Raw genomic sequence first — 13,675 nt, 5'->3', positions numbered from 1 at the left:
TCCTTCACTTATATACTGTGCTTCCTGTAGCTACAAATTGGCATTGTAGATTTCCCACATAATTTCTTGGAAGAATATCTGCAGGCAGGCCACTCAGCACCCCAACCACACATTGCTTGATCTCAAAGCCAAAGTCCAGATCTACAGTCGCCTTTGGGATATTCCTCCTTTGTTCTCCAGCCAATTCAATAAGAATCCCTGGTCCATGATGTATCGCCTCTGTACACTCCTAGTGGAGGTGGTTGTACCTCTTCCTCAGGCGGGATGGAATGCACAAAATGCACCAGATGAGATGGAGGTGCGAGGGGGTCCCTCCGAGTCCTTGTGGGACAACTGGATTGCAGGAGCCCAGGTTGCCCGCACCCATAACATCTCCTCTCTGTGATTCCCACAGGGCATGGTTGGAACTGTTGGGGCCCAGGATTGTGAGGCGCGGTTGTCATCGGCCTGCAGCTGCTTGGAGGGGAAGATATAACTGGAGAGGGCCGCGGCACAGGAGCAGGCTGTGGCTTATTGTCCAGAAGCCTGCTCTATTGTGATTGGATAGTAAGGGCCTCATCAGCCAGGGCTGCAGCTCTATCCACAGTGTGCGCTCTCTGACCCATTCTCGTATTTCTGAGGGACACTTGTAAAGAAATCGTTCTATAAGAAAATACCTGTATAACGTCTTCCACAGTGAAGGCGTTTTCCGCTTTCGGCCATCCCAGACATGCCTGGGACATCTTATGGGCATATATACACTAAACGATCCCCCCATGGTGCATGGGATGTCTCGGAACTAAGCCCTATAGGAGTCTGGGGTGATGGCATGGTAATCCAGGATAGTCCGTTTTACAATGTTGTAATTCCGGTTCTGCTGTGAGACAATGGTGCAAGAAGCCTCTGCCAGGCTTCCATTCAGGAGTCCCACCAACAAACGCACCCAGCCAGAGTGGGGCACCTCCATCACGACACACTGCTGCTCAAAGTCCTTGAAGAACCCTTCCACATCTCCAGAAGCCTCATCAAATGGCTTGAAGTCCGCCCGGGTAATCCATAAAGGCTCGCAGATCGCTGGGTTTACACTCCAACTTACACTCCCTCTGCCGGACTCCATTGCCTCTTGTCTTCGCTGTGCTCGGCGAGCAGCCTCCTCCTTATACTCCTGGGCCCAGAACCGCCATGTCTTCTTTGAACCACACCAACCACTGGCTTTTTGGGGTAGGGATACCCGTCTCCAGTGCTTGTCTGTTAGACATCTTGGGGGAGGAGGACTGGCTTGCACCCACCAGTAGATCAATTAAGCCCTCTTTATAGGAGAGAGCCAGAGATCTGGGCCTGAGCTACCAGGGACTGAGTAGACTGGATGAAGTCCAGTTTCTGTACTCACTCTGTGGGTGGTTCTCCACTGGACTGTGCTCTGTTGTTCTCACCGCTGCCACCAGTTGTCATGGGGTCCCTTCTCCGATATCACACAATCAACAAAGCGAGAGATGGGTGAACAATCCAAAGAACATTTATTCCATGCAATCCAGAAGGGCCATAAAATAATCCACCACACAGAGGGTAAAGTAGTCCAGGAACACGGATATAGTCCACTAAGGGATAAATGTCCGAGTCTCTCTGGGGAGCCTCAGCTTCTCCCATAGAGGATAAATCTTCCTGCTTCTCTCTTCTTCTCAGCCAGACTGAATAATCCCCCAGGTAAGCAGAGAGTTTGGATGGATTCCAGGCTCCCCTCCCCCACACCTAGGGACAGAAGCACTGCAGGGGGTTATTAACATGCAGATGGAACAAATAAATACATAGAATGGACAGAGTACTACACTTAAAATATGAATCTACACAAAATGATACACAACCCCCATATCACACCATCACAATCACTGTACGTGTAATGACTATATAATAAACGCATGATATAGATCCCTCTATGTGTAGTGACTATATTAATATGTATAAACATGAACTAGATCCCTGTGTCTAATGACTCTATATAATATATAGTTTTCCTTATTGTATTGAATTACAGAAATAAATTAACTTTGATGATATTCTAATTTATGGAGATGCATGTGTACACTGCACATACCACACATTACAGGTGATGTGAGGAGAAAATACAGTATATACATACAGCACATTAGAGGAGATATCAGGAGGAAATACACTGTATACATACTGCACATTACAGGAGATATCAGGAGGATATACAGTATATACCTACCGTACATTACAGGAGATCAGTAGGATATACAATATATACACTGCTCATACCGCACATTACAGGAAATATACAAATATACAGTATATACAATGCTGATACCACACATTATAGGTGATATCAGGAGGATATATGGTATATACAGACTGCACATAACAGGCGATATCAGAAGGATATATGGTACATACACTGCTCCTACTGCACATTATAAGAGATATCCCTGTACACTAGTCAGAAGGTAATCCCCCGTGTGTACTCACCATACACTTCTCACACTGAATCATTAGTCCTTCATCCTTGTAGAGGCCACATATACAGCGGATGATGTCATCCTCCTTCTCATGGCCTCCATCTTTGTCGCACAGGGAGGTCTCGCTGCTGTCTGCTTCACTAGCAGTTTCCCCCATGATTTCATCGATCTGTGCAGCAGACTCATGACGAGCACTGTAATAAGCCTTCCGGAGCCGACACACATCTCTCCCGATAGCGGACTTTCTCCCGTGATATTTCTGGTAAATAGCAAGATTTGAGCCTCATATTCTCAGTTTTCAAGAATGTGAGGTTGTCTTGTGTGCGTCTTACCTCCGCATTACGGAACACTTTCAACATGTCCGTGTCAAAGGCTTCGACTGTCTTGTAGTAACCGCTCAAAATCTGCTTCTCAACGGTCAGCAAATCTAGAGGATCACCAACCTTCTCATAGTAGTAAGGGTTCCTGCAATGTAAGCAGCAAGTACTGTAAGACCAGCCAGAGGTAGGCCGTTCCCCCAACTCCACCATCAATACCAGATACAACAGGACACTTGTTTTGGTTCTTACTTTTTCTTGGGCGGGAGGCTGAGCAGTGGAGCTGCAAGGCTTCGGTTGATGGAATCTGTGTGATTAAGAATGGTCATCAGACAGAAGGTCAAAATGTCTACCATGTATTACACCATGTGTATAATATTATATAAGTACGTGTGTGTAAATATATATATATATATTATATATATATATATATTATATATATATACACACACACACGCATATATATATAAATATATATATATATATATATATACACACACACATATATATATGTAATATATAGATATATAAATATATCTATCTATCTATCTATATATATATATATATATCTCTATATATAAATATATATATCTATATATATATATATATATATATATATATATATATAGATATATATATATATATATATCTCTAGATATAAATATAAATATAAATATATATCTATATCTATCTCTCTCTCTACATAGCAGCAGACAAGTTTTTGATCCTCTGGTGCCTCCAACGTCCCCCGAACAACAAGATGCAGGGTCCTTCAGAGGTTTGCAGCTGTGCGAAAGCCATCCTGTCAACCACCTCTATCCACTGCACACAAGCAGAAATGGCTCCAGTGGCCAAACGATACATGAAGACTGACTTCCAAACTGTTTTGTTCACCGATGAGTGCCGTGCAATGCTCGATGGTCCAGATGGATGGAGTGGAGGATGGCTGGTTGATGAACACCCCATGAAAACACAGCTAAGGCGCCAACAAGGAGGAGGTGGAGTAATGTTTTGGGCTGGAATCATGGGGAGAGAGATTGTCGGCCCCTTTAGGATCCCTGAAGGGGTAAAGAACTCCATACTCTATGTGGAGTTTCTAAAACAGCACTTCCTGCCATAGTTCAGGAAGAAGAACCGTGCATTCCGCAGCAAGATCATTTTCATGCATGATAATGCACCGTCTCATGCTGCAAATAACACATCTTCATCTCTGGCTGCTATGGGCATAAAAGAGGACAAACGTATTGTGTGGCCACCATCTTCCCCTGACCTCAACCCCATTGAGAACCTCTGGAGCATCATCAAAAGGAGTGTCTATGATGGCGGGAGGCAGTTCACATCTAAGCAACAGCTCTGGGAGGGTATTCTGTCCACATGCAAAACAATTGAAGCACAAACCATCCAAAAACTGACAAATTCAATGGACGAGAGAGTTCAGAAGCTTCTTTCAAACAAGGGGTCCTATGTGCAAATGTAACATCACCTAGAATTAAGTTTTGACTTGCAAACTGTTTGATTTCATTTTATAATAAGCTGATAATGTGTATAATGTCGCAATTGACCATTTTGTTTTTCAAAATAAAAATAAAAAGGTTGAAAACTCTGCTGTGCATAATAATTTGGAACATTCATTTTGAGTGCATTTTGAGTGTTTATTATTTTTAAAAATATACTGTTTTCATAGGCAGTTTGATCAAAAACATTTCAATGGTACTCGAATAGTAGATGACTGGAAAATAACAATGACTGCAATTCATAAAGTTAATTTAGGAAAATATGAAAAAAATATTTTTGCATAATAATTTGGAACACAGTGTTATATAATAAATATATATATATATATATATATATATATATATATATATATATATATATATATATATATATATATATATATATATATATATATATATTTGTCATATATACACACACACTGTGCTGGCCAAAAGTATTGGCACCCCTGCAATTCTGTCAGATAATCCTCAGTTTCTTCTTGAAAATGATTGCAATCACAAATTCTTTGGTATTATTATCTTAATTTAAAACACAAAAGAGAATGAAACAAATCAAAGCATTGATCATTTCACACAAAACTCCAAAAATGGGCAAGACAAAAGTATTGGCACCCTTAGCCTAATACTTGGTTGCACAACCTTTAGCCAAAATAACTGCGCACAACCGCTTGCGGTAACCATCAATGAGTTTCTTACAATGCTCTGCTGGAATCTTAGACCATTCTTTGGCAAACTGCTCCAGGTCCCTGAGATTTGAAGGGGGCCTTCTCCAAACTGCCATTTTGAGATCTCTCCACAGGTGTTCTATGGGGTTCAGGTCTGGACTCATTGCTGGCCACTTTAGTAGTCTCCAGTGCTATCAAACCATTTTCTAGTGCTTTTTGAAGTGTGTTTTGGGTCATTGTCCTGCTGGAAGACCCATGACCTCTGAGGGAGACCCAGCTTTCTCACACTGGGCCCTACATTATGCTGCAAAATTTGTTGGTAGTCTTCAGACTTCATAATGCCATGCACACGGTCAAGCAGTCCAGTGCCAGAGGCACCAAAGCAACCCCAAAACATCAGGGAACCTCCGCCATGTTTGACTGTAGGGACCGTGTTCTTTTCTTTGAATGCCTCTTTTTTTTTCTGTAAACTCTATGTTGATGGCTTTTCCCAAAAAGTTCTACTTTTGTCTCATCTGACCAGAGAGCATTTTTCCAAAACGTTTTAGGCTTTCTCAGGTAAGTTTTGGCAAACTCCAGCCTGGCTTTCTTATGTCTCGGGGTAAGAAGTGGGGTCTTCCTGGGTATCCTACCATACAGTCCCTTTTCATTCAGACGCCGACGGATAGTACGGGTTGACACTGTTGTACCCTCGGACTGCAGTTCAGCTTGAACTTGTTTGGATTTTAGTCGAGGTTCTTTATCCACCATCCGCACAATCTTGCGTTAAAATCTCTCGTCAATTTTTTTTTCCTTCCACATCTAGGGAGGTTAGCCACAGTGCCATGGGCTTTACACTTCTTGATGACACTGCGCACCGTAGACACAGGAACTTTCAGGTCTTTGGAGATGGACTTGTAGCCTTGAGATTGCTCATGCTTCCTCACAATTTGGATTCTCAAGTCCTCAGACAGTTCTTTGGTCTTCTTTTTTTTCTCCATGCTCAAAGTGGTGCACACAAGGACACAGGACAGAGGTTGAGTCAACTTTAATCCATGTCAACTGGCTGCAAGTGTGATTTAGTTATTGCCAACCCCTGTTAGGTGCCACAGGTAAGTTACAGGTGCTGTTATTACACAAATTACAGAAGCATCACAGGATTTTTTAACCCCATTACGACCGCGTTAAGTTTTAAAACGGCACCAAAAAAGGGTACTTATTCCTTTCTGCCGTTTTAAAACGGCGGGCAGAAAAAAGTGTATAGCGCCCCCCAGCGTCAGAAAATCTCCAGGGTTTCAGCTACCGGGGGTAGCTGAGACCCTGGAGATCATGATTCTGGCCGTTTTTTCCGGTCCCCGCTCACCTGATGACCGGTATACACCGTATACCGATCATCAAGTTATAGTAAATGACCGCGCCGGTAAAAAATGATTTATCTCCCATCTGGCATGATCAAACATGTCAGATGGGAGATAAATCTCTTTCTCGGTTCCCTCCGGTCCCCTCGGTATCCCCAAAGTGCCCCCCCCGACCCCCAACCCCCTCCCGAAAATCCAAGATGGCCGCGCGCACCGCCGATCACAGCAGCGCGCCGGCCACATTCACACTGTTCCTATGGTTTCTGTCGTATGTGCCATAACACATGCGACAGAAACCTGCTCCCCAGGCCCTGCCAAGTCACCCCCCTATCCCCCCCGGTGTTCCCCGGTGTCATACATACCTGTCGGAGCGCTGATCCCCCGCGGCCCCCTCCTCCGGCTCCCTCACAGCAGACGCCGGTCACATGTGCAGAGCAGCTGACAGCTTCCTGTGTTCAGGACGCTGGCTGCTGCTGCTGCTCGGCACTTTGCAGTTGTGACCCGGGGAGGATGGGTGCAGATTCATTGCACCCACTCTCCTCAAATGGAGGGTCCTCACACCTAGAAAATGGGGGATACGTTCCCTGAACGTGTCCCCCATATTCTAGAAGGTCCAGAATCGACGTGGGACGTCCAAATGGATTACAGCGGATTTTTTTTTCTTTTCAATAAATTGGCTAATCAGGGAATGTTTTGGGGAGTGTTTTTTCAAATAAATTTTTTTTTGTTGTCAATTTTTTTTTTTTTATTACTGTCAATTAGTTATGTCGGGTATCTGATAGACGCCGTGACATAACTAATTGCTGGGCTTGATGCCAGGTGACATTACACATCTGGTATCAACCCCATTTATTACCCCGTTTGCCAACGCACCAGGGCGCGGGATGAGCTGGGGCGAAGCGCCAGAATTGGCGCATCTAATGGATGCGCCATTTCTGGGGCGGCTGTGGCCTGCTATTTTTAGGCTGGGAAGAGTCCAATAACCATGGCTCTTCCCATCCTGAGAATACCAGACCCCAGCTGTCAGCTTCACCTTGGCTGGTGATCTAATTTGGGGGGACCCCACGTTTGTTTTGTTTTTTTTAATTATTTATTTATAAATAATTAAAAAAAAAAAAAAAACAGCTTGGGGAGCCCTCCAAATTGATCACCAGCCAAGGTGAAGCTGTCAGCTGTGGTTTGCAGGCTACAGCTGTCTGCTTTACCCTAGCTGGCTATCAAAAATAGGGGGGACCCCACGTCATTTATTTTAATTATTTTTTTTTCTTTTGGGCTAAATACAAGGCTAGGCACCCTTTAGTGTCACATGAAAGGCACTAAAGGGCGCCAGCTTAGAATCTGCAGAGGGGGGTGGACATTATATATATGTTTGACATCTAGCCATTCATCCATTGTAGCATTTTACGCTGTGTGCCCACAATCAGGGTTTGCAGCGTTTTGGGCGCAGAGTGTTTTCCCTGCGTCCATAACGCTGCGTTGTGCAGTAGAAGCACAGTGGAAGGATTTTTAGAAATCCCGTGCCCACTGTGTTTCTTTTCTCTGCAGCATAAACCGACCTGTGGCGCAGCTTCCCGAGCCTCAGCATGTCAATTTATGCTGCGGAGATGAGTGTTTTCTGCAGGTAGAATAGAGCCAAAGTCCACAGCAGCCTGAACCCAAATCGTGGGCATGGGCAGCTGCGTTCTCCCGTGGACAACACTCACATCTCTGCAGGAAGGCTGACACTGTGTACTAGCAACATTTTTGTGAAGTACCTGTGGATTCAAAATGCTTACTATACTCCTGAATAAAATCCTTGAGGGGTCTAGTTTCCAAAATGAGGTCACTTGTGGGGGGTTTCTGATGTATAGGTACCCAAGGGACCCTGCTAATGTGACATGGTGCGCGCAATTTACTTCAACTTTTCCAGAATTCAAATGGTGCTCTTTCCATTCCAAGCCCTCCCATTTATCCAAACAAAGGTTTTTGGCCACATGTGGGGTATCCCTGCGCTCACAAGAAATCAGATAACAACATGTGGAGTACACGTTTTGTTGTTGCCTCTTGAAAAAGTGAGAAATGTGTCGCTAAATCAACATTTTTGTGAAAAAAATGAAAATTTGAATATGGCAACCTAAGCTTATCAAATTCTGTGAAGTATTCGTGGATTCAAAATGCTCAATATACACCTCGATAAAAGCCTTGAGGTGTCTTGTTTCCAGAATGGGGTCACTTGTGGGGGACCTCCACTGTTTAGGCACCTTAGGGGCTTTCCAAATGTGACATAGCGTCCGCTAATTATTCTAGCCAATTGTTCAGTCAAATGGCACTTTTTCCCTTCCGAGCCCTGCTGTGCACCCAAACAGTTGACTTCCACCACACATAAGGTATCAGCATACTCAGGAGAAATTGCGCAATAAATTTCATGGTGATTTTTTTCCTGTTACCCTTGTGAAAAAAAAAGCTACCTGGTTGAAGTAACAATTTTGTGGTAAAATTTTATTTTTTATTTTCATGGCTCAACATTATAAACTTCTGTAAAGCACCTGGAGGTTCAGGGTACTCACCAAACATCTAGATAAATTCCTTGAGGGGCCTAGTTTCCAATATGGGGTCACTTGTGGTGGTTTTTTGCTGTTTACATACCTTAGGGGTCCTCCAAATGCGACATGGTGCCCGCAATCTTTTTCAGCCAAAATTCCTTTCCAAAATTCAAATATTGCTCCTTCCGTTCCAAGCCCTCCCAATTCTCCAAACAAAGGTTTCAGACCACAAGTGAGGTATCACCGCGCTCATAAAAAAGTGGGTAACAAACATTGGGGTGAAGTTTTTGGAATTACCTCTTAAAAAAGTGAAAAAATTGATGCTAAAGCAACATTTTTTAGAAAAAAATGAAAATTTTCAATGTTACAATGTAACGTTATCAAAATCTGTGAAGTACCTGTGGATCCAAAATGCTCACTATACCCCTAGATAGAAGCCTTGAGGGGTCCACTTTCCAAAATGGCGTCACTTGTGAGGGGTTTCTTCTGTTTAGGTACCTTAGCGGACCTGTAAATGCAACATGGTGCCCGCAATCTATTTCAGCCAAATTTGCTTTCCAAAATTCAAATATTGCTGCTCCTGTTCCGAGCCCTCCCATTTGTCCAAACAAAGGTTTCTGACCACATGTGGGGTGTCGGCGCGTTCATAAGAAAGTGGGTAACAAGTTTTGGGGTTCATTTTGTTGTGTTATTTCTTCTAAAAGTGAATAAATTTGGGGTAGAGCAACATTTTAGGTAAAATTTTATTTTTTGCTTTTTTTCATTCCACTTTGCTTTAGTTCCTGTGAAGCACCTGAAGGGTTAATAAACTTCTTGGATGTGGTTTTGAGTACTTTGAGGGGTGCTGTTTTGAGAATGGTGTCACTTTTGGGTATTTTCTGTCACCTAGGCCTCTCAAAGTCACTTCAAATGTGATGTGGTCCCTAAAAAAATGGTTTTGTGAATTTTGTTGAAAAAATGGGAAATTGCAGATGAACTTTGACCCCTTCTAACTTCCTAACCCCAAAACATTTTGTTTCATAAATTGCGCTAATGTAAAGTAGACATGTGGGAAATGTTATTTATTAACTGTTTTGTGTGACATAACTCTCTGGGTTAAGGGCATAAAAATTAAAAGTTTGAAAATTGCAAAATTTTCAAAATTTTCATCAAATTTCCGATTTTTTCACAAATAAAAGCAAAAAATATCGTTCTAAATTTATAACTATCATGAAGTACAATATGTCACGAAAAAACAATGTCAGAATCACCGGGATCCGTTGAAGCGTTCCAGAGTTATAACCTCATAAAGTGACACTGGTCAGAATTGCAAAAAATGGCCTGGGCATTAAGGACAAAACTGGCTCCGTCCTTAAGGGGTTAAACAGTGTCAATACTTTTGTCCACCCCCTTTTTTATGTTTGGTGTGGAATTATATCCAATTTGGCTTTGACAATTTTTTTTTCCATTGAAGACAAATTAAATGAAGATAATAATATCAAAGAATGTGATTGCAATCATTTTCAGGAAGAACCTAGCATTATCTGACAGAATTGCAGGGGTGCCAATACTTTTGGCCAGCACTGTATGTATATATTATATACACAAACAGAGTATATATATATGTATATATATATATATATATATATATATATATATATATATATATATACACACACACACACACACATACATATATATATATATATATATATATATAAAAACATACATATATACACTCACACACACAGTATATACACTCACACGTACATAGAAATATACATACACAAGCACATTGAATAATGTATACTGAAAGGGCAAAGAAAACTGCTGACGCCTAATATTACGGTGTGTGCATGTGTGTAGGACAGTTTATTTACATGTATGTACCACTCAAATGTTGTCACGCACCTGTTCATGCAGTTTTGTTCCTTGTTCTTATTGGAATTTGCACGTTTTCGATTCAGACAGAAAGCAGCAAATCCACAAAGGAACAGATATAGAAACAAGGAATAATTAAACATGCAAGTCACAGAGCTGAATGTGTTATACTTCAGATTACTTCTTGTTTGCTATCCTCGGCTGCCTCTTCTACTTCACCATCCTCAGCGAAACCCACCTCTTCTTCGCCATCCTTGGCTACCTATTCTTGTTCACCATCCTCGGCAGTGGGCGCCTCTTGTTTGCCATCCTTGGTGGCGGCTGTCTCTTCTTTTTGTGGTCCTCGGAGACAGCCGCCTCTTCTTATTTGCTGTTCTCAGAGGTGGCTGCCTCTTCTTGTTTGCCATCTTCAGAGGTGAGTGCCTCTTTTTGTTTGCGGTCTTCATAAGTGGTCGCCTCTTCTTCTTGCTTGCCGTTCTCAGTAATGCTTTTGTTACTGCTATTTTACCATGAAGGCCAGTTCTCGTAGATTCCTCTTCACAAATTTAGTTGAAATGTGTCTGCTACTTGATGTATGTGCATCATTTATGAGGGCTCTTATATGATGTGCTGTCTGTGTTTTCTTAGGTTGGTAAATGATGAACTTATCCTCTGCAGCAGAGGTCATTCTTGGTCTACCTTTTCTAGGATGGTCCTCCTAAGAGCCAGTTTCTTCATAGTGATTCATGGTTTTAACACCTGCACTTGAGGATACCTTCAATGTTTTAGCAATTTTCCAGATGATGGAATTTCATATCTTACATCTTAAAGAAAGAAACAAGAGCAATATCCATCTCCATTCTGAGCAGCGCGGCCGATACCGTGTTTTTTTTTTATATTGAACTATATCTTACACCTTAGTAATTCTGTGGTTTCTCTTTGTTGAGTGCTTTCTTGCCATATTCTAGCTAGTTCTAGATTAGGCTCTGCACTGTATAGAGACGCGCACAGCCTCTGCAAAACACACCTAATAGTCACTTTCTGATAATCCCGCACAGGAACTCTTGACAAGGCAATCTGTTCACTGGAAGACATTACAGATGAGGAGCTGATGAAGCTGCGGAGAGGCAGTCGAAGGTGTGAAGTTATCATCAGAGTAACAGGAGCACGTAAGGCGTCTGAATGGTAACTTATGCTGGTCTGTGTCAGACATGTCTCTAAGAAAACGTTCTCAGCTCGCCTTCACCCGTAGAGGATCTATTGCACGGACACTGTGATGCCAGACAGAGCAAAATGGAGAAAAAGTGGGAATCCAGCAACCGACCTTCTAAAAATGCAAAATTTTATTATCCAAGTATTAAAAATAAACCATAGACAGTAGTACAAAAAAACAGATAAGCCGCAGGAGTCAAAAACAGATGCATTTTGGATATTATTCCTTAGTCGAGGTGGTGACCATAAAGAAAACCTGTGCATCGGGAGGCCTGGGGGATGGTTTTGCTACACACAGTAGGAACTCACATGGCATGAATATTAAACAAGACTTGTTATTTCATTATGATGTGTAATTCTCGCTCTGGGTTTTATTTTGCTATACTCATTGTTCATATGTAATATTTTAATCTGACTTTTCTTCTCTGTGCTAAATTTCTTTAATTTTTTGTTTAATATATTTCTATTTCTCATGTGTGTAATGATTGCTCCTTGACGTTTTCTGATTGGTGCACTAGCTACACATGACTCATGGGATGTGACGTATGACGTCGCCACTAACACGAGTTCTCATCCAGTATAAGAAGAAACGGCACTCACCAGGTCTTTGCTGTGCAGGGTACGGTTTATTTCAAACGTGGAGGTTACATGTGCGGAGAGGGCTGGTGGGGAGCGCACGCCGGACACATCAGACGGTGGCCGTTTCGCTCATACACAGTGCTTCAGCTGGTCCAACTGAAGCACTGTGTAAGTGCGAAACGGCCGTCGTCTGATGTGTCCGGCGTGCGCTCCCTCCTCACCAGCCCTCTCCGCACATGTAACCTCCACGTTTGAAATAAACCGTACCCTGCACAGCAAAGACCTGGTGAGTGCCATTTCTTCTTATACTGGATGATACCTTGTCTTCTCATACATGTGCTGGGGTGCACATGTATGGCAGCACTGATTGATGCCTATATGCAAAAGACTTTTCCACAAGGATATGTTTGGTGCTGAGTAGTGCCCTGGATTTCCCTTTCCACCATTGAAGTTTATCGACCACCAACACGAGTTGTTTTCAGAAACGATGACAAAGGAATAATATCCGAAACGCGTCTGTTTTTCACTCCTGCGGCTTATCTGGGTTTTTTTATACTATCGTCTATGGATTATTTTTAATACTTGAATAATAAAATTTTGCATTTTTAGAAGGTCGGTTGCTGGATTCCCACTTTTTCTCCAGACATGTCTCTACCTCATTTCTATATCTGTTCCTTCCTCGTTTTGCTGCCTTCAGCATAAGAACAAGTAAAATCACTGCATGAATAGGGGTGTCCTAACTTTTGTCTGGTTCTGTATGGCTCCGTACACACCAGTTTGTAAATCAGTGTGTGTAATTCACCTTTAGCATAGATTATCCCATCAGAGATCTCCTTAAATATCTGTGCAAGGCGGGCAGTTCGGGCGACTTCAATGTTCTCCTCTGCAGCTGCCAGCCTCCGGGTGCGGACCGAACGCGATGTCTGCAGAGCTGCAAACTGGGTCATAAAAACATCTACAAAACAAGGGATAAAAATGATTACTGGCTGTCCGACCGAAGAAAAGGCACAGGAGGCCGTGCTATGGAGGCCAGCCTCACCAGACTTAATGTTCCCGTCATCTCGGCACACGCTGCTCCACCGGCTGTACAGCGAGGACGAGCTCATGTCACCCTTCACCTCATCGTGTCTGCGCCGCGTCGTCTCCCAGTTTCTCAACAAGAAAACGTGATGCTTTAACACGAAATTCCTGAAAAGGTGAAAGTGAGGAAGGGATCGGCCCATCAATCTTCTGAGAT

The 13,675-nt window shown here is 42.7% G+C and overlaps 1 protein-coding gene across 1 annotated transcript in view; it reads right to left on the bottom strand.

The window, feature by feature from the left end:
* The window catches only part of ASH1L (ASH1 like histone lysine methyltransferase), a 37,744-nt gene that overhangs the window by 11,390 nt on the left and 12,679 nt on the right, over positions 1–13,675 (bottom strand). The window contains 5 exon segments of the mRNA XM_075330140.1: positions 2,464–2,712; positions 2,786–2,918; positions 3,023–3,077; positions 13,241–13,393; positions 13,478–13,626. Coding sequence (XP_075186255.1) covers positions 2,464–2,712; positions 2,786–2,918; positions 3,023–3,077; positions 13,241–13,393; positions 13,478–13,626 — 739 coding nt within the window.

The sequence above is a fragment of the Anomaloglossus baeobatrachus genome, chromosome 12 (genome assembly GCF_048569485.1).
Source record: "Anomaloglossus baeobatrachus isolate aAnoBae1 chromosome 12, aAnoBae1.hap1, whole genome shotgun sequence".
Classification (NCBI taxonomy): Eukaryota; Metazoa; Chordata; class Amphibia; order Anura; family Aromobatidae; genus Anomaloglossus; species Anomaloglossus baeobatrachus.
Note: the sequence above shows the minus strand (reverse complement) of the source record. Positions and strands in the feature narration are given on the sequence as shown.